The sequence below is a fragment of the Balaenoptera physalus genome (genome assembly GCF_965194825.1).
Source record: "Balaenoptera physalus genome assembly, chromosome: 13".
Taxonomy (NCBI): Eukaryota; Metazoa; Chordata; class Mammalia; order Artiodactyla; family Balaenopteridae; genus Balaenoptera; species Balaenoptera physalus.
The window spans coordinates 39,600,307-39,621,695 of NC_138892.1; the positions used below are offsets into that span (position 1 = coordinate 39,600,307).

Below are 21,389 nucleotides of genomic sequence, written 5' to 3' on the forward strand. Positions count from 1 at the left end.
TAATTCTAGAACCCCTTTATACTTCTTCAGCGAATACTAAACTTTAGCTCTTTTGATTATCTGTTAGAACTGTAGATTTATCAAGTTCCCAAAAGCCCCATCCCCCCTGGAATAGCTGGCCAAGAAACCAGCTGTCAGTCTTTTGAGTATTTAACTAAGCAATCTCTTTCCTACTGTAGTCAAATAATTACAATAGGGTTCTTATGATCAATTATATTTTTCTCAAGCATAACCCTAGGTTTATGGCAGTTTACTTCTCAGTTTATGCCAACTCCCCTCACTGAAAGCAAATACTTAATAGCTCTGTTAGATTAGTGGGCCAGTAATTTCTTTGCTATAAAAGTTCTTATTCAGAATTACTTCTGATTCTGTAATTAAATTGATCTAATGACAACTGTTTCTCTAATATGCATATTTAGAAACTCCATTTTATTCTCCATTTAAAGCATCATAACTTGCTTTAAAGATTACGTTGTTTCAGTCTTTGTTCTTAAAGTTTTATGGGCAAATTTTATTCACAGTAATAAAGTCATGGTGGACAAAAAAATGAAGTATTTTTAGATTTTATCAGTATTCTATGACTTTTAAAGCCTGTTACCATGTTCAGTGATACTGTATTTACTTTAATTTAGCATTTTAGTGGGTTTTTTTCATTTGTTTCAAGATTTTCCTTGTAACTTAGAGACCTAACAGAAATTTCCTTGGGTGAATTCTTAATTTGTAAATGCATTGTAAAAGATTTTGTAATTAATTAGGAGTTCTATTTTTAAGTTGCCACTTACTACTCTGCTTCTATTATCTAGACAAGTTATCTTAAGTTCTCTAGCTTCCTCCACCAGTACATAAACTATGTATATAAATACATACACACACACACACACACACACACACACACACACGCACGCACACTCACACGAACATTCATGGCAAGGAATAGATCACGAAACTGGAAGCTCTGAAACAGTATTAAATATCACTTACATTCTGTAATAACTCATGATAACTACAGAGAAACATAGGTATATTCACTTTAAATGATCTTCTCTTAAGTTGTTAACTTGTCAGCTAAAATTATAGAACATTTCTGTAGCAGTGAGATCAGGCCTATGATTTATGGATATATTATCTATAAAACCATTAGTTTGATCTTATGATTTATTTTAACTAAAAATAGTAAGTTTATCGCATTATTTAACTTACAATAAGTTAAATAATATACATTTTATATTAAATTTTTATCTAACAATAAGTTTATTGTTAAAGTTTCAACTAACAATAAGTTTAACTAACAATGTTTATATATAACTCTCTAGTCAAAATAAATATTGTTGGGATCTCTGAAAAAGATTACCTACTCTGCTGTATACACATACATTCCAATAAGCATAAACTATATTTTCTTTGCTAGATGGTAAAAATTCAGAGTTTTCTTGGAATTACATGTTCTTGCTAATTGAACCTACATCATAATAAAATTTAGTAAAAGACTACTGTGTGCTGTGGGTCTATGAAGTATACCAATGAAAGTATATAATTGTAGAATGATGGTTTTTAAATGGAAGAAATCATTTTTGATTTGAGGTCATGGAGTTAGAACATTTGAGATAGATCTTGAAGAATGAGGTAGTATTTCAACTAACAGAGAGGAGAGTTTGTACAGTCTGTTGAAAAAGAGAGAAGAGAAACAGTGTGATCAAAAGTAGGGTTAATGTGGAGTGTTGCAGGAAAAATGAGTTGTCTAGTTTGATTGATTTATAGGATAAATATACGAAGTAAAGCAGGAAAAGTAGAGCCAAACTGGAATGTTTTCATTACTACGGTAACATTTTCATAATTTGATAGATAGTAGAGGATCATAGATGTTTGAACAAGGCCATGAGAGAATTTTAGAATGTTATTCTGACAGCAATGTACAGGTGTATTTGAAGGTGAGAGACTGACTGAGAGAAGGTTTATTAGAAAGTCACTGAAGTTGCCTAGCATGATAAGAATATAAACCAGAGAAGTGGCAGTGGACTTATAAAGGAGAGGAGGAGATTTAGAGACTTGGCACTTAATTTGTAGATGGAGGAAGATGACAGAGAAGAAGTCTAACATGACTACGAAGTTTCAAATTTAGGGAGTTGGGACTTCCCCGGCATCCAGTGGTTGGGACTTCCCCGGCGTCCAGTGGTTAAGACTTCGTGCTTTCAGCACAGGGGGCATAGGTTTGATCCCTGGTCAGGGAACTAAGATCCCATATCCCACATGCCACACAATGCGGCCAAAAAAAAAAAGAAATTTAGGGGATTGAAGAGATTTTTGGTGCCAGTAACAGAAATAGGGAACTGAGGAAGAGTTCGTTTGGAAATAAAGGTGTTTGACTTTAAACATGTTGAGTTTCAGGTTCTAATTTTAGTTACATATAGTCCATTCTACAGGTAAATAGAAATTCAGGACTAGGAATTTAGGAATCAGATTGAGCTGGAGAATAACAAATTTGAGAATAAGCTGAATACAATTAATATTTAGCCTGAGGATATTAGAAGACCCTACTCCCAACATTCAGAAGAAAGTATAAAGAGAAGATAGGAGGTACAAGAACAGACTCTTGGAGTGCTTATGTTACAGGGCTATGACAAAGATAGTTGCTACCAACAACAACAAAAAGACCAGGAAAGGGGTAGTCAGAGAGTAGGAAAGTCAAAATAATGTCCTGGTTTTAAAAACCAAAAGAAGAATTTCAGGGACTAGGTGTACTTGAGTTTTTCAGAGAGGTTTATTTATATACCAAAAATTGAAAGCTGCTTTTAAACACATAAACCAGTATTTAAATCCATGTTAGGTGGAGAAGAGGTATATCAGTCATAACAGTGCAACAAAATTTCAAACTTGATAATATTGCCTCATTTTTCTCAACTCTAAAATATTGGGTAATAGTAAAATGCTATTTCATTGGGTGATTGTAGGATTAAATGAGATAACCCATATGAAGCACTTAGTTTAGGGCCTCACGCAGGTAAACATTTGTTACATGTTAGCTTCTGTTATAGCACTCAGCAAATATTATTTGCTATATGACGATTTTGTCATGGAGGAATAACATTTGTTTCCAGTTTGGGGTAAGTTCTGGGGTAGGGAGGGATTGGCAAACCATGGTCTGTGGGCCATAGGTGGCCCACTACCTGTTTTTTGTACAGCCTGCAAGTTAGAATGGTTTTAATACTTTTAAATGGTTGGCAGAGGCAGGGGAGGATGAAAAGAAAAAGAATATTTTGTGACACAAATTCAAATTTCATTGCCTCTAAATAAAGTTTTATGTAACACAGCCACGTTCATTCATTTGTGTACTACCTATGGCTGGGTTTATGCTACAGCAGCATAGATGAGTAGTTACAGCAGAGACTCTATAGTCTACAAAGCCTAAAGTTTACAGTCTGGCCCTTTACAGAAAAAAAAGTTTGCCAACCTCTGTTCTGGAGTACCATGACTTTAAACTCTGAAATCAATAAGGAATCATCTCAGTGCCTATCATATTATGTAAAATATTACAGAGCTTCCTGGACTTTCTCAGTCAGTGGAGACCTTAGTGTTTTACTAATTTTTTTTCACAGTGCCATTTGGCCAAAAAAAAAAATACCTCTTGGTTTCATTTATTAAGTAGTTAGGTACAAATAAGTTAATAATGGCAATTTGTGCAGTGTCCAACAGATGTCACTGTACTTCTCTCAAAACTTTAAAATATCCCACAGCACACCCCTGTGATTTTGTTCTTGTGCCCTGGAATGCCTCAGTGTGCATTTTGGGAACTGAAAAATGCTTGTATATCTTGAGTCTCTTTGCAACCTTATTGTTAGGAATTAATTATTGGAAGTATTAGAGGTATCTTGTAGCAGTTTTGTCTAGGAATTAGCCCTCCAACATTATGGGTGCTTTAACAAGCTCTATTAAACTGCTGTTATGGCAAACCTTGGTAATAGGTGTGAAAGAAAGGTTGTTTTGGTTTGTTTTGTTTTTTTTTAATCTATATCCTATGCTTGTAGTAATTAGTTGCCATATTTACCATCTATATTTAACTGTGGTTGAATATTTAAACTCTGTCAGTGAAGTTAATGAGGTGAGCTAGTTACAGACAACAGATGTTTCATTTTTAGGGCAGTTGGAAAGCCCTGAAAATGAAATAAATATTTGTACAAAAACAGTTTTTAGTTGAAATGTTTAATGTTTGGTGGAAAAATCAAACAGTAAATTTAAGGCTATGATATTTAAAATATTAATGAATTAAATATTATAATTAGAAATATACTGATGATTACTTTTTTGTTGATGATGATGGATTTAAAATTTTTTAACCCAAGTACAAAATGAATAAAAACAAAATTCAAGGGCAGTAGTTTTTTCACTTCATACTATGATATTATCTGCTCTGTGTGCCTTTAACTGCCTTAGAAGTTTCTGTATTAGATTCTTTCCGATTCTCTCATGCTAAAACTGGAACTTGTTCCCAGTGACTTTTAAAGATTGGATAATTACCCAGTTGTTGGGTTTTAATTTGTTATAAAATTCTTTTAAAAAGAGAAAAGTCTGTTTTGCTCATAACTTCCTTTCCTGTTTTCATACTTTCAATCTTTATCTCTTTACCTGTCTTATTTTAATTGGCTTTAGTATGATTTCATTGCTCCTATCATGCCTGTGGTGGAATCAGTAGATCCTGCATCATGGAGGCAGGGCTTGCGCAAAACTGGCATTGTTCTTGTGCCCAGTAAGGGTGAAAAATCTATGGTGAGGCATTTCGATGTGCAAGGATTTATATTAGGTTACAACATAACAAGTTTAATATGAATATTGGTTTCAAAGATGCATGGTTTTAAGTCATTATGGTGTGCTCCTTTCTGTTCTCTGTATTTGCATCATAATTTTTCTGTGTGATACAAAGTGTGGAGTGTGTGTTCTTAAATCTAACATCTGGAAAGGTAGTATTTCCGTCTTCAGTTTTAGATCTTTACATTTTTGACTAAGACATTAACCTGCTTAGTAAAAGTGTTTCTCCTGAAACTATTAACTATAATTTTAAACATATCTGTAAACGTCTCATTTTCAGTTTAAGGACTGATCAGTATTGTATAATTTTTCTCCTTTTCCTTAAAAATAAAATAAAAACAGTTTCCAACTTCAGCTACAAAAATTTCTCCCAAAGAAGAAGAGAGAAAAGATGAGTCTCCTGCATCTTGGAGGTTAGGACTTAGAAAGACTGGTAGTTATGGCGCACTTGCAGAAATCACAGCATCTAAAGAGGCTCAGAAAGAAAAAGACACTGCAGGTGTTATGCGTTCAGCTTCAAGTCCCAGACTTTCCTCCTCTTTGGATAATAAAGAAAAGGTAATCTGTTTCACAATTTGGTTTCTATAAAAACTATGATAATTTGTTTTCCAGGAATCAGATCCATTGGATTTTCTACTATGTATCATTAGATCTATGTATCAACTTAATTCACCTGACTTAATGAATTACATGATAATACAAATGTACCTACCTTAAGCAGATGTCTATATGGGATATAATTATTGGGAAGATCAGGTGTATTTGCCCAAAACATAAATTATGAGACTATACTCAATTAAAGGAATCCTTTATTCTGTTTGAGAACTTACAATAAAATGTATCAAGGAGCAAGCTAATTTTATTTATTAAGAAGGGTTTTGAAAGTTTAGGAACACATTTGTTCTAGAATGTGATTATACTTATAAGTTGCATTTATCCAATATCGCAGTTTCTTTACCTACTTTTTCATCTGATACATCACAGCTTTGTCCTAGTGAGCAAGTTTAATAATTATATTTTGAAAGGCAGTATTAAATTGCATTAAATAGAATGCACCACAGTTCATTCAGTGCTATTTTGTATAATTGGATTATTTATTTTCTATTGCATTTTTAGTGCTTGGACATTTTTTTCCTTACAGTTTTCTTGCTCTATACAGGAGTGTTTACATGTATCAGAAATTCAGAAATGAATTTCTCATTAAGTAATTTTAATATTTTTTATTTTGTATAAATTTATTTTCCAGTTGTTTTCCAAGTACTTGATGCCAGTATAATGAGAATGTAACAGATGTCATTGTCACTACACTCTCAGCCAGATTTGGTTAAATATAATTTAAATAACTTTTTATTTTGTATATTTTAATGTTATATTTTTAAAACATAGAATATTAAGGTAGTAAATAGCTTGTATGATATAAATAATTGAGACTTATCAGTGAACCGTATTTGAGACCTTATTTCTCTGAAAGAAGTAAAGATATTTTATCTTACAATACTACATTACAGTAAATGTTACAGAAGTTTCAGAAAAAGTCATTAAAATGTGGAGGAATTTTTCTTATGTTATAAAAGAACTAATTCTAGATTAAAGAAGAGGGAAAAGAAAATTAATTTGAACAGGCTGTCTTTTAGTGTTTATAGTACTTGAATATTGATAGACATCAATTTTGGAGTTTAGCTCGGAATTAAGGAAATATTATAAAATAAACTATGATGGCTATGTAATTATACATTGTTGAATATTCTTTCCATAATACTTTTAGCAGCACCTATAATCATCACAGATTTATGTTCACTCTTTTTTCTCCCTGTTGTATAGGAGAAAGATAGTAAAGGAACTAGGCTTGCATATGTCGCACCTACAATACCAAGACGACTAGCCAGTACATCTGACATTGAAGAGAAAGAAAACAGGTGGATTCATTATGATTTGTTTTATTTTTTTTTAACTATAAAATCTTTACTATCTAGCATGAGAGTTAAAACATGAGCATTGTTGTAATTATGTGGGATATGGATTTCAGGAAGAGATGGAGGGTATTCCTAATAGGAAGAACACCAAGTACATGGACTTGAGGAGGTGCAGGCTTGGTATGTTCATGAAATAGCAAAAAAAAATGAAGGCATTACGGTTGTAACAGAGTGAGGGGGCAGTGGTGGCAGATGAGGTCCCAGACTAGTATATGTTTTCTAAATATTTGGAACATAATAGAAAAGGAGAAAGAAGAAGGGAGAAAAAGCCCTTACTTGATCACTGTCAGCATTTTAATTTGTTTCTTCCTACTTTTCAGCACATATAGAGTATGAGAAGTTTTGATATAATTGTAATCATGTTATAATATTCAATTTTGTGTCTTGACTTTTTCTTTCACTTAAGATCTCATAATGTCTTAAATGTTAGTGTGTATTTTCAATAAGCATTGTTTTTCATTAGTACATAGTGTTCCATAGAGTAGATTTGCTGAGGTTAAAGTAACCATTTCCCCTCCCCAAACTATGGGCATTTAAATTGTCTAATATTTTGTCATCATAAATAAAACTTCTGCAAACATTTAAATTTCCCCCCTATAGTTAGGATTATACCTTTGGGATAGAATCTTAGAACTGGAATCTTAGTTGAATTACTTTCACTTGTTAATAAATATTCCAGAGTGTTTTTCTAAGGGATTTTACTGGTTTCTGCTTCTACAGATGTTTATTAAAATCCAGCTTCTTTAACCCTATTTTAAAATTATCTACCAGAATCTGAAGGATATTTTTTTCACAGAGATTCTTCAAGTTTGCGAACAAGTAGTTCATATACAAGAAGAAAATGGGAAGATGATCTCAAAAAGAATAGCTCCATTAATGAAGGATCAACTTATCATAAAAGGTAATAATATAATTCTTAAGTAACTTTTTTGTATTCTTTTATTAAAATATGAGGCAGTTTGGAGCTCTCAATTTAATATAACATTAAAAATGTGCCTTTATTAAATATATCTTTTGTTGTTTAAATAAAACTTCATTTAAAGACACAGAATATATATTTAAAGATGGGTGAAAATTTGCTCCTACTTATGCCTTCCTATTATATTATATATTTTTAAATTAAATTTGATATGCTATGAAGTATCTTTTAGATTATAACATATTAAAAAAGGAACTCTGTATGTAATTATATATAAGTCAATTATATAATTGACTAGAGCAGTTGAAATAGATCAATTAATTGATACGTGGTGACCTGGAAAGTTTCTACTTGTGTTAGAACTCAGAGCAATGGAAATGCCTTGAATTGGAATGTTGGTAATATCATATTGGAGAGGGGGTGGAAAATCTATGCATTATTTTCTCTGCTAAAAGCAACCAAAAAAAGACTAAAAGATCAACAAGTATAATATAGGCATGGGTCACTCCTAGGGATGTGACCCATTGCTGAAACAATTTCTTAGAAAATGCTTAAGTCTTAACTTTCCCCGAGTAAAACCAAACCAAAGTGTTTTTCCAGACCCAACCTGGCATGACCATATGACCTGGAACAGTTCCAGATATGTAAACTATCAGATCATCTTTGAATCTTGTTGGTGGGTGGGGGAATGCAGTAAAATGATACACTACCAAATTAGAGAAATCATCTAGACTCTAGCAAGTTGTAGATGCAACTCTTGGTGCTGGAGCCGGTGGCGTATTTAGGAACACAGTCTTTTAGATTTTTTCCTAGCCTTGTGAATCTGTATAATGTATAGGCATTGACTATAGAATACACATACAAACACATTCTATATAGATATGACTCTTTCCTTTAGTTGCTCCTTTGGTAGAAGACAAGATGATTTGATTAGTTCTAGTGTTCCAAGCACCACATCAACACCAACAGTTACCTCTGCAGCTGGGCTTCAGAAAAGCCTGCTTTCCAGCACAAGCACTACTACAAAGATTACAACGGGTTCTTCCTCAGCAGGCACACAAAGCAGGTGAGTCACAGATACATTTTGTGTTCAGGCCTACTGTGTGCTTATGTATGTGCATGCATTTTTGTTTAGAAGATTGTGGGGCTCTGGATTTTTTCATTGACCTTGTTAAAATGATTTACAAACAAAAATTGATTCCAAAAAGAGGCAATTATGCATGTCTGGGGAAAAAAAATTAAGTTCCTGACTTATGAACTTTCCTTGCATTAAGCTGCTTAAAGTGTAAATTTCTCTTTGACAGCTCTGGGTGAACTTTTTGGTTCATAGATGAAAGATGTCTCACCTTATGTTTTAAAAAAAATCCATCCCTGTAGTCACATGTTTTCAGCTGCTAGAAAGTGCTTTCCTTGTTTAGCTGTTTTCCTTTTCTCTTTTTTGTGTTGCTGCTTATGATGTTATAGTACCTCAAATCGTTTGTGGGCTGAGGATAGTACTGAAAAAGAAAAGGACAGTGTTCCTACGGCAGTGACCATTCCTGTTGCTCCAACTGTTGTAAATGCTGCAGCCTCTACCACAACCCTGACTACAACTACTGCTGGCACTGTCTCCTCCACTTCAGAGGTCAGGGAGAGACGCAGGTGTGTAAAGGTCCTAATAGGACTGCTGATATATCTTGCCCAATGATGAAAGTTGTTTGTTTTGTTTGGTTTTTTAATCTTGGGAAGTTGGTGACTATCTCTTCAGTAGGTTAATACATGAGATAACCTAGATCAGCTCAGAACTATGTAAATTGATATAATTAGCAATTATTAGCCTTTAGGCTTGGTAACCCACCTCTGACAGAATTAATGTTCTTGTTTAAAGGCGCTGAGCCAGATAGTTGTCTTCATACTTAGCCATCTTAGTTTTAATGGTTTCTTTAATTCAAAACATTTTTGTGATGAAGATCTAAGCGCATACTCTAAACACATACCAAACAAATCATACTCATGGAAAACTAGATGTAACATGACAAAAACAGGTTTTTTATTCTTCTCATTGTTCCCCCCTTCCACCTCATTATTAAGAAATTTGATGCATGTTAAACGGTTTTTGTTGTTGTTATTTTTGAGAATTTCATTTTAAAATTCTTTTGGTGAAGAATGGCTTCTTATGCATATGTGTAAGCCAAATAATTTTAAGTATGTTAACTACATTCACTTAGTTTTAATTCTGGTACATAGAAGGCACTTGTTAATTAAATTTTTTAAAGGGTCTGTGAATTTGTTTTATGTGCTTACACATTTTTATGAGCATTGCTCACTTCTTCCTGTTGCAGCCAATTGGTATGGAATCATAGATGTGGAAAGGAATTTACCTATTATCTTTTATGATATCCTTTACAGAAGGAAACTGAGTCCCAGAGATATTAAGTGACTTTTCCACTTTTATGTGGTTAGTAAGTATGAGAGCTAAGGGTAGGCCCAGTATTACAGGAGAATCAGTCCAGGGTTCTGTCTGCTATATCATGCATAGTCCCTAGCTTTGAATTTGGTTTTCCCTCTTGAGAAAGAACATCTTAGGAAACTAAACGTAACCTCTTTAAATATTTTATTCTTGAAAAATTAGCTACATAACTGATATTTTCCTTAACTAAAATACCAACCAGATTAATTTGGTTTTATTTCTAGCACATAGTATTCATATACAGTCTTATACATCTTTTGTCTCTGGTGCCTAGCAAAGTGCATGGCCTGTTGTAAGTAGTAGCATCCTTATAGTAATATTTGTGTTGAATATATGAAAAGTAACAAAATGTTAAATGTTTTGAAAACTTTTTTAATTAAAAAAATGTTTTCCTGCCTATCATTACATCTTTAGTTTCTGTCAATATATTTATGCTTCATTTCTATTTTTATGGTGAAATTTAATGATACTTCTCTAACAGCACTACAAGCAGTTAGCATTTTGTGATTTTTGAATACCAGTATAGGTCATATCATATTTTAATTATTCTTGTTTTGTTTTTCTCTTAGTCAGTTTTAGGTTTTTGAAGTGTTTTCAGTGAGACCACATAGCCTACAGAAATTAGAGGTTCATAGGCACTCATCATTCTCTTCTAGTGAAAATGAATTTGAGGGCTTTGCTTTTTTGGGAGGTGGGGAGCTGAAGGGGAAAAAGTTCAGGAGGTCTTGGTTTTCTACTCCGTGCTGTGCCTTAATCCTAAGGTAAGAGTTCTCTGTGGGTCAGAATTTATTCTTCTGTAAAATGAGGTATTTAATTTATATAGTTTTTAACTTCTAGAATCCTTTCTATCTCTAGCATTCCATACTTTAAAAAAATTTTTCCAATGACAAAGCCAATGAATGCCTCCCCAAAATCATCAGTTGTGTCAGAACAAGCAAATTATGATTCTTAACCTCAGATTTCTTTATTTTTTATATTGTTGGAAAGTATTGAGTTTCAGCTTTTTAGAATAAATCCTGGAAGACTTTAAAGATTGAGAATTAAATATTCTGTGATATTGTTAGGACAGAGCAGGTTCTCATATCATAAGAAATAAAATATGTCTATTGACATTTTTCCTGGTCTACATTACAGAAATTTTGTCTTAACTTGTTTCAGTGATGTGTGCAATAATATTAATGTTTGTGTTTTGTTTCATGTCAAATAATCGTTTGCAATTTTGGCCTCGTCTGTCTTTTTGTTGTTGTTGTTGTTGGCCGCGCTGCTTGGCTTGTGGGATCTTAGTTCCCCAACCAGGGATTGAACCAGGGCCTTCAGCAGTGAAGGCACGGATCCTAACCACTGGACTTCCAGGGAATTCCCCTGTTTGTCTTTTTAATTAAATTTCATTAATGGTTTCAAAATGTATATAGTTGAAAATTTGCCCCCAAATGTATGTATGGTGATTTAAGAATATACTGTGGCTGAAAAAGATACTAATACATTTATGCCATTTTTAGGTACCCTTACATATGTACTTTTATGTAACTTTATGTAAAGTTACTGTGTACACTATTAAATTCCACATTATTGTTGACTTTTCCTGTTTTTATTGATCAGGTTTGGATGAAAATTTTCTGTTTTCATAAAGATTTCCAATTGATTAATTGGAGGGAGGAGGCATTGGGGAGCAGGGAGGAGAAGCTAGCTTTAAATAGATGGAGCATGGCGAGGTTCCCTGGTGGCCTAGAGGTTAAGATTCCAGGCTTTCACTGCCATGGCCTGGGTTCAATCCCTGGTCAGGGAACAGATCTAGCAAGCCTCGCGGGGCGGCAGAATATCTAGATAGGTAGATAGATAGATAGATAGATAGATAGGTAGGTGGAGCAAGATGGCAAATTCTTTCATTGTTTAGGCATTTCTAATTCTCCGTAGTCTTTTCAAACTGCAAAACAGTACCTTACTAATAACTTCGTATTTGTAGTATGAATTCACATGGTTCAGTACAGCTACCTTTTCTACCATTTTCCCTTGGCTCAGCCAGCTCCCATTTGTCCACTTATTTTCCCTCTGGAAGGAAAAATGCTGAGTGAGAAGCAAGGGCTGGTATTCAGTTTTTTAGAGATGTAATTTGGTGACTAACCAAAGTATAAATATTATAAATAAATATAAATATTTCAGCCAATAAATGTCAGGGAAATAATATATAGAATAATTGCTTTTACTGAGGGAAAAAACCTTAATTTAAAAATAACCTTTGGATTGTTCAGAAAATAGTGGGCAATCTAAGACTAGTAAGTAAAATTATATACCCTATACAGTTATACAAAAGAGATCAATATGACAATATGATATAGTAATGGAATTTGGTATGTTCTGCCATCTTTTTGATGATCACCTCTTTGGAATTAAACACATATTAAAAATTTGAATTATTTGTCTTCTCTACATCCTGTTCTTAGAGATCTGCTCTGTATAGACACCTCAAGGAGGAGAAAGGAACTGAATTTCAGATGGGGACTATCAAATATATTTCCTATATTGCAAATCGATAGGCTAGGTTTTTATGCTAATTTGGAGCAAATGTTTGTATGGAAATTTTAAATGAACAGATTTTACAAGTCTTTCAGCTAGTAATTTTTATGCCCCTGACCTACATATGTTAAACCAGATATGATAAATAGATTTATTAACTTTCATGGCAGCTTGAAAGTATTGAAAAATAATCTAGGCTTCTTGGGAGAGAGTGTGATGGTTGATAGTGCTATTTGCCATGGGATAAAGGGGCATAGTGACAATGCAGTTGTTTTAAACTATATATGAAAACTTTGTACATAGTGGAAATAAGAATTCAGTCTTTCATGTCCATTTGTACTTTCAGAGCAGCTCATGAAATGCTAAAGTGATACATGCAGCTGTCTAGGCTGCTATAAACTTTTGTTAAACTAGATTTGCTATCACATTTAGGTTTCTTCTCTTTCTGTTATTTTTTTTTTCCTCATCTGGTGGAAGTCCAGAAGGCAGTAAATTGCATAGGACCAGTAGATGCATAAATAATTGTTAAATGAATGGATGAAAAAAATAGCCATTTTACAGGCTAATATTTCACGGAGAACTTTTACACATTTAATAGATGTACCACAAAAGAAAAAAAAAGTTTTTCCTCCTTAAATGGTCTTGGAAATTGCTGAGTTAAACACAGTTAAACAGGTTTCTTCCCTCAGTCCTTTTCAGACCCTTTAATATGTTGTTATTTTCCTGGAGAAGGTTAGAATGTATAGTATTTTCCACATTTATATAATCAACTTCTACAACAAACAATACAAAAATCGTATTCCAGAATTAATGTTTCTTAAACTCTAATAACAAATTTATTGGTTATCCTCTTTCTTGTCCCAGAAAATCACTGGAGTCGTAATAAAAATGAGAAAGTATCTGTTATAGCTGAATAAAAACCTTAAAACTCAAGAGAATTGATATATAGACAGAATAGAAATAATAAAACAATGGGAGAAAAAGGAATATCAAGCTTTTGAGCAGCATAGAAGGGAGAGAGGGCAGGTATCCTACCAGTTGTATTCATCTCTGAGTTTGTGCGTTGGTACAGATGAAGCCATACAGAATTTCAAGTAAGAGGAAGTTAAACTACAGAAATGGTGATAAGCAAAATGTCTTATTTAGTGACTTCTCCCTTGCCTTTCACTTTTAGGGAGACAAATTTTTTTTTTAATTAAAAAAATTAAAATTTTATTTTATGAACTTATGTCAGTACTAGTTTTTAATAGAAACCAAATTTGGTAGGATAGAGCTCTTCAATGAAGTGCTTCAATTTGATCAGCTGTGCCTTATTGATGAGATAAATGTAGTGCTACTATGATAGCAAAAAGACATAATCATTCAGGATATTCTAGAAACCTAGAGGTAAAAAATGATAGAAAACATACGGATAAAGAGGAAAAAAAAGTCTTATCCTTATGATATAGTGCCATAAGTTATTCAACTGAATAGAGAACACAAGTGATATTTTCTCAAAGCAGATGATAAAAACAACTTAAGTCAGAATATAGAAGTGATGGGATTTTCATCTAAGTTTGCTGGATGTCTCATTCAAGTAAAAACACCCTCTTGAGAATTTCTTGACTTACCTTGCTTTACAGTTTATCTGTGATTAGAGTAGAAGCAAGAAGAACCAGTCCTCTAGAACTAACTTTAACCAATAAGTAGGAGTTAATTGATGAAATTGAGGCAACCAGGATCTTGGGTGAGAAATGACTGTGTCATCTTAGGGTTAGTTATCCAAGGAGACAAATCCTAGGAATAATGAATCTTGTATTCTAGTTTTAGAGAGACAGATTCCAAAAAATTCAAGACTTTGGAGGGAGAGACGCATTCCTATGTATCAAAAAGAATGAGAGTTCTCTAAAAAGAATTCTGAAGGAACTGTAAACAACTGTAAGGTGTTTGAAGATGTGTTATACTCTCTGAACTTAGAGCTTTAAAGGACACAGAAAAAATAAAACACAAGGCATAAAACAAAGAATAAATTCTAAAGTTTGTTACGAATATGTGAATAGTGTCAGGGAGGTTAAAGAGCAGAATGAATTACAAATTGAGAAGAACACTAAAGTTAACAGGAGAGTTTTTAAAAAATAGCATTTGGGGATAGGGGTATGATGATAGGTTATTGATAAACTTAATGAACAACAGAAAATAAAGATACTCAAGTTCAGAATGTTCTGTGAGAAATGTGAGCTAGATGGTAGTGTAACTAGATAAAGTGTTAACAATTGAACTTCCCGAATAATATTGATCATTAGAGGGAAGTTTTCTTATGTTGCAGGGCTCTGTCTTGTCTTTGCTTGTTCAACCCTTTAATTCATTATTTACCTCTTGACATAGATTGCATGCTTTTGAAATTGTGCATACCTTGTGACAGGATGGAACATAGGCTTAGATTTATAATATAAAATCTAGTGAACATAAATGCCAAATCCTCTTCTCTGTATCAGAAAATCAGTGACCCAAGAATAAGATGCTGATTTTAAAGCAGTTTGTGTATAAAAACACTTGAATTTTTAGAGAATTTAAAGTATGAACAAAAGTGTGATGTCCGTCAAAAACATTATTAGTAAATGCACAATGACAAGAATGCAGGGAGTGCTGCTTCCTCACTAGTCATCCCATATCCTAAATATTACATTCAGTCCTTTACCATAAAAAGACATTGACAGTCTAGAGTTTAGCCTTGTAACTTCACATGCCATCTAGGATGGTGTTGCAGGAAATCAAGAAAGGAGCTAAGAGGAATGACGTTACATAGTTTAAAAAAAACCAAAACTGTGGTTAGGAAGAACTTTAAAAATATGTTAATATGAGTAGTTCCAATCTAAAAAACTATCAAATTGCATTGTTGAATTTCAGAGTGGGTTTAACCATTTTCTGAAGACTCTTTCTTAAAATCCATTAAAATGCTAAATTTAAATGTTTCACTTACGCACGTTCATATGTAATTATATTCACAGGTATTGTATCTCCAAGTGACCATTTTTATTTATTACTGTAGATCATACCTCACTCCTGTTAGAGATGAAGAGTCTGAATCCCAAAGAAAAGCAAGATCTAGACAAGCAAGACAGTCTAGAAGATCAACACAGGTATATTTAATGTGTATAATATATAAAAGTTCAAAATAAATTATCTTTCCCTTTTTCACATTTCTGTGAAAATATTGATGTCACTATATAATATGAGTAAATCTTAAAAGATAAAAGTTGCCTTAGTAATCCTACCGTAGCCTTTTTATGTGGCTATACTTGTTAATGTTACATTTCGTCTAAGTAGCATATGCCTTTGTATCTCTTTAAGTATTTATTTTTCTATTCCTAATATAGTGTCTGGCTCAGGGTATTTGATCAGTGTTAAAATTAATCATATATGATGTGTCATAATTATTAAAGAATTCTATGCGTCTTTGGAAGCTATGGGAAATAGGTCTTTTATATTAGGTATATCAAAAAGCTGATATACAAGTATGAGAAAAATGTCACTCAAGCTAGTTATCATCTTCTTACCCCCTTGCCACTCTCTCTCCCATATCTCTTGTGTCTTCCCTTTCCTACAGTTGAGGGGCTCCAAAGTCCAGATTCAACTGTTTATTTATTTTATTTATTTATTTTCTTTATTTTTTCGGCTACCTCGGGTCTTAGTTGCAACACGCAGGATCTTCATTGAGGCATGTGGGATCTTTTCGGTGAGGCACATGGGCTCTTCGTTGCAGCACGTGGGCTTCTCTCGAGTTGTGGTTTGCGGGTTTTATCTCTCTAGTTGTGGCGCGTGAGCTCCAGGGCATGTGGGCTCTGTAGTTGTGGCGTGCAGGCTCCAGAGTGCATGGGCTCAATAGTTTGCGGCACGTGGACTCTTGTTGAGGCACGTGAGCTCAGTAGTTGTGGCACGTGGGCTTAGTTGCCCCGCGGCATGTGGGATCTTATTTCCCCGGCCAGGGATCAGACCCACATGCCCAGCATTGGAAGACGGATTCTTTACCACTGGACTGCCAGAGAAGTCCCCAGATTCAAGTGTTTAATCCTTGCCATTACTTAACGTATTTTTTCTGTCCTCGTACCTTAATTTCTTGAAATCCAACCTATTCTTTTCAAGACTTAACCTTCAAAAATTACTTCTTTACTGAAATCTTCTCTGTGTGCATATACATATACAGAAACATAAATACATATAAATTTAATATATAAATAATGCATATATTGGCTTTTCCTTCTTTCTCTGAACTTCTTGGGAATATTTATATTCATATGGTCAGTTCCTGTGCTATTCTATTAATTTCTTGAATACAGAGACAATTTCTTGCACATATTTTATTTCTTTCCCAGTACCTATTATTGTGCTTGCTCATGATGATTCTTCATAGAATGAATGTGACTTGCTAAGCAGAAATTCTGTTTCAATTTGCAAACCAATTCCAAACATGCATATTTGACTTTTAATACATTCACATTTAATATATCTACTTATAAAATATTCCTTTGAAATGAGCCTTAATGCCTCTCATAATTAAATTTATCTTTTTTTGCGTGCAGGGGGTGACATTGACTGATCTTCAGGAAGCTGAGAAAACGATAGGAAGGAGTCGTTCTACCCGAACCAGAGAACAAGAAAATGAAGAAAAAGAAAAAGAGGAAAAAGAAAAACAGGATAAAGAGAAGCAAGAAGAAAAGAAGGAGTCAGAAACATCTAGAGAAGATGAATATAAACAGAAGTACTCCAGAACATATGATGAGGTAATAGTATACCAACAACACCGCTAGGTCAAGTGGCACGGATAGTTCTTGTGATTCTCAAAATGCAAGAGATTTATATACTAACAAACCATATATAAAATATTCATAAGGACTTTAACTGGAAATCTAAATTATTTTGACATGATTAGAACATTACTTTTCCTTTGAAATGAATTTAAGTGTCTTATATGTTTTTATCTATGTTTAATATTTCAAATGGGTGTTAATTTTAATGTTTCACAGACTTATCAACGCTACAGACCAGTATCAACTTCAAGTTCAACCACTCCATCCTCTTCACTTTCTACCATGAGCAGTTCACTCTATGCTTCAAGTCAACTAAACAGGCCAAATAGTCTTGTAGGTATAACTTCTGCTTACTCCAGAGGATTAACAAAGGAAAATGAAAGAGGTAAGAAGACCAAATTTTGAAGACACTTTGTTTCCTTCAGATTAATTCTTTGAGTTGGTTTTTCCTAACTAATAGTTTAACAGAAGAGAAACAACATCCTAAACTGGGACTCATTCTACCTAACCAGAAAGAACATGATGATTGAGAATGAGAAAAGTAGAAAATAAAAACAGAAAATAATATGGTCTGGCATTGATACATATATCTTTATTGCCTTCAAAAATCTTTATGTCCATCAACATAGAAAAGTTAGTATAGAAAAGCTGGTGGGGTGATTATTTCTAGGAGCAGTTTATTAATGTTTCAAGTCATTTCTTGCATATTATGTAGATGTCTTTTAACTGTTTTCTGTGAAATTGTTTTAAACAAAAATCATTTAACATATGTAATGTCCTTGCCAAAAAAACTTATTTTTATGCTTATTTCTTGAGAAATAGATTTCTTTTTCAGCTGTATATTGGCATATTGACACTATTAACATTTCCTATTATTTCATATAAACTTCCTATGTAAACACTAATTAGCTCCTCCTTTAAAAGCAAAATCTCGGGCTTCCATGGTGGCACAGTGGTTAAGAATCCGCCTGCCAATGCAGGGAACACGGGTTCAGGCCCTGGTCTGGGAAGATCCCACATGCCGGCGAGCAACAAAGCCCGTGTGCCACAACTACTGAGACTGCGCTCTAGAGCCCGTGAGCCACAACTACTGAAGCCCACGCGCTTAGAGCCCGTGCTCTGCAACAAGAGAAGCCACTGCAATGAGAAACCCGCACACTGCAACGAAGAGTAGCCCCTGCTCGCAGCAACAAAGACCCAACGCAGCCAAAAATAAAATAAATAAAATAAATAAATAAAAATTTAAAAAAAAAAGCAAAATCTTCATAGTATTAGTCATGATAATATCAGTAATCATGTAGGAATAAACTTCAGAAAATTAAATTTTTTTCTATTTCCAGCTGGCTTTTCTTTTGTTGGTCATTGAGATATTTCAGTTCTTTAAACCACTAAGTGTGAGGCCCATCTAATGTTTGTAAAAATTTTGAGTCAACATTTAAAATTAGGGGTATCTGCATAAAAGTTCAGATTTCTGTCTTCTGTTGAAAAGTTGGAGGATATGGCAACGCTGGCTCTGAATTCTCACAGGTCAACAATTGATGAGAGCCAAGTAGCAGCCCCCCTCCTGGCCCATTTTACCTCTCTATGTAATCTGGATGGCCACTCTCTATGTTGGAGTTTGCGACCTTTGCTGTAAACTAATTCTAAAAGCAACTTTAAAACCCCTCTTAATACTATAATTTTGGGGTTTCTTTTGCTTCTTTTTCTTCACAACAAGGAGACAATGACACAAGGAGCCTTTTAAAAATCATTTTTAATGTTACTTTGTTCCATATATGTCTCTTTTTTTTTTTTCTTTTTTTACAATCTACTTTTTTTTTTTTGGCTGCGTTGGGTCTTCACTGCTGCACGAGGGCTCTCTCCAGTTGCAGTGAGCAGGGGCCACTCCTTGTTGCGGTGTGCGGGCCTCTCATTGCAGCGGCTTCTCCCATTGTGGAGCACGGGCCCTAGGCGCGCAGGCTTCAGTAGTGTGGCTCGCGGGCTCTAGAGCGCAGGCTCAGTAGTTGTGGCACACAGGCTTAGCCGCTCCACGGCATGTGGAATCCTCCTGGACCAGGGATCGAACCCTTGTCCCCAGCATTGGCAGGCAGACTCCCAACCACTGCGCCACCAGGGAAGCCCCGTCTACTTTTTAAAGCATATTCAGAGGCCCTAATATTCTTCTAGTATGTAAGTCTGAAGCTATTTTAACTATCCCAGGAAGGGAACAAATTTGAAGACTAACATTTGTTTACATTGATTTGTTTTTAATAAAAGATAATTTTTTCCCCAGCAACAAAAAAAAAGGTTTACTCTTAGATACTAATAGAAAATTCAATGCCTACTGTATTCATTACTGCTGAAGGAGGATGGGGAATGGTAGAAGCAGAAACTGATAAATTTGTATGATGCCCACTAGCTGTTCCATCATTATGCACTGTTTGGGTATTATAACTATCTTGAAGTGTTAATGTTAGGTATAATAACTATCTTCCTGTCAGACGTTAATAACTGGGACCCCATTCTCTTCATAGGATTCAATTATTTTCTGTTCAGCAAATAGCAAGTGTGTCTTTTTAGCAAAATTTTTGTTTTAGGCACTAGAAAAATGAAGTAATTAAAATTAGTTCTTATCTTGATTCTCAAAAACGTATCTAATGAGAGATACAGATACATGTTTAAGCCAAGTGTTATAGGAGCACTGGGAGGGGCAAAAATTATTTCTGATTAGAGAATTTTAGAAGGCTTCACAAAGGAGATTGACTTAGAATTATATTCACATTTACACTGCAAAATACTATCAAGATACATGGCTGCCATATGATTAATTTTAATCCTTAACAGAGGGAGAAAAGAGAGAAGAAGAAAAAGAGGGAGAAGATAAATCACAACCTAAATCAATCAGAGAACGACGGCGACCAAGAGAGAAAAGAAGATCTACAGGAGTTTCATTCTGGACACAAGATGTGAGAACCTATTAAAATATAACTACTTGATAGTATGCTTAATCTTTCCAAGAATGTACACTAATGATTTCTTATATGCCTCAGATTATATATTCTTTAGATCATCACTATGTGTTTGAGCTGACTTATTTAAATCAGAAGAGTTCTTCTTTATAAGAATAAACAACTACTTAGATTTCTGGTATTAAAAGCAAGAATACTGTCCCAATATTGGAATAAAAATAATAATGGCTGCAGCTCAGTGTACAGATGTTGATTATTGTATAATGGCTAAACTGCTCATTTATCTTAGCGGTTCTTGAAAGAAAGATGCTTTACATTTAATCCTATTTTCATGAATATGATTATGATATACATAACAATTATTTCCATCTCAAGTGATGCTGGATAGTTGCAGTGCTTTACTTATCAAATTATAACAATCCTATAAACTTAAATTTTTTTTCTTGATTCCCTGATTGTATGCCTGACATTGATATTCATATGCAAGAGAAAGAAGAGCTATGGGGTAACGTGGTTAAAGTGAAATTTATACTGTTTCAGTACAACATATACCTACAGAAAGGCAAAAATAATTTGGTTTTGGGAGGATTGTTGTTTTTAGCCAGTTGATTTTTTTTTTTTCGTTAAAAAATTTTTTTAATACAGAAAAGTTCAAACATAAAAAAGTATATGGCCCCACCCCAGGTATTTATTGTTTAAGCTAAATCCCCACCACTTTCCCAACTCCTGTATTATTTTGAAGTAAATCTTAGTAATATCATTTTATATGTAAAAACTTCAGTCTGTATTTTTAAGAAATAAGGACACCTTTTTAAAAAATATTAAAATTTTATTTTTAAAAAATAATAAAAGTAACCACAATATGTTATCATATAATAAGTGACCACAATATCATGATCATGTTTATTTTTAAATAAATTGACAATAAATCCTTAATATTGAATATCCAGTCAGTTTTAATGTCCTGTTGACTCATATTGCCATAAATGGTTTGTTGTA

General features: G+C 33.7%; 1 protein-coding gene across 12 annotated transcripts in view; it reads left to right on the forward strand.

Annotated features, from left to right (window-relative positions):
* Positions 1-21,389, forward strand: part of PPP1R12A (protein phosphatase 1 regulatory subunit 12A) — a 150,211-nt gene that overhangs the window by 103,533 nt on the left and 25,289 nt on the right. For 3 of the 12 annotated variants that reach the window (XM_082418895.1, XM_082418900.1, XM_082418906.1), the window contains exons 10-19: positions 4,645-4,761; positions 5,143-5,358; positions 6,622-6,716; positions 7,570-7,674; positions 8,591-8,758; positions 9,157-9,333; positions 15,684-15,774; positions 17,215-17,415; positions 17,659-17,827; positions 20,266-20,387. In XM_082418895.1, the coding sequence (XP_082275021.1) occupies positions 4,645-4,761; positions 5,143-5,358; positions 6,622-6,716; positions 7,570-7,674; positions 8,591-8,758; positions 9,157-9,333; positions 15,684-15,774; positions 17,215-17,415; positions 17,659-17,827; positions 20,266-20,387 (1,461 nt within the window). The remainder of the gene's footprint in view (positions 1-4,644; positions 4,762-5,142; positions 5,359-6,621; positions 6,717-7,569; positions 7,675-8,590; positions 8,759-9,156; positions 9,334-15,683; positions 15,775-17,214; positions 17,416-17,658; positions 17,828-20,265; positions 20,388-21,389) is intronic. The other 9 variants (XM_082418901.1, XM_082418903.1, XM_082418896.1 and 6 more) reach the window with 7 other exon arrangements.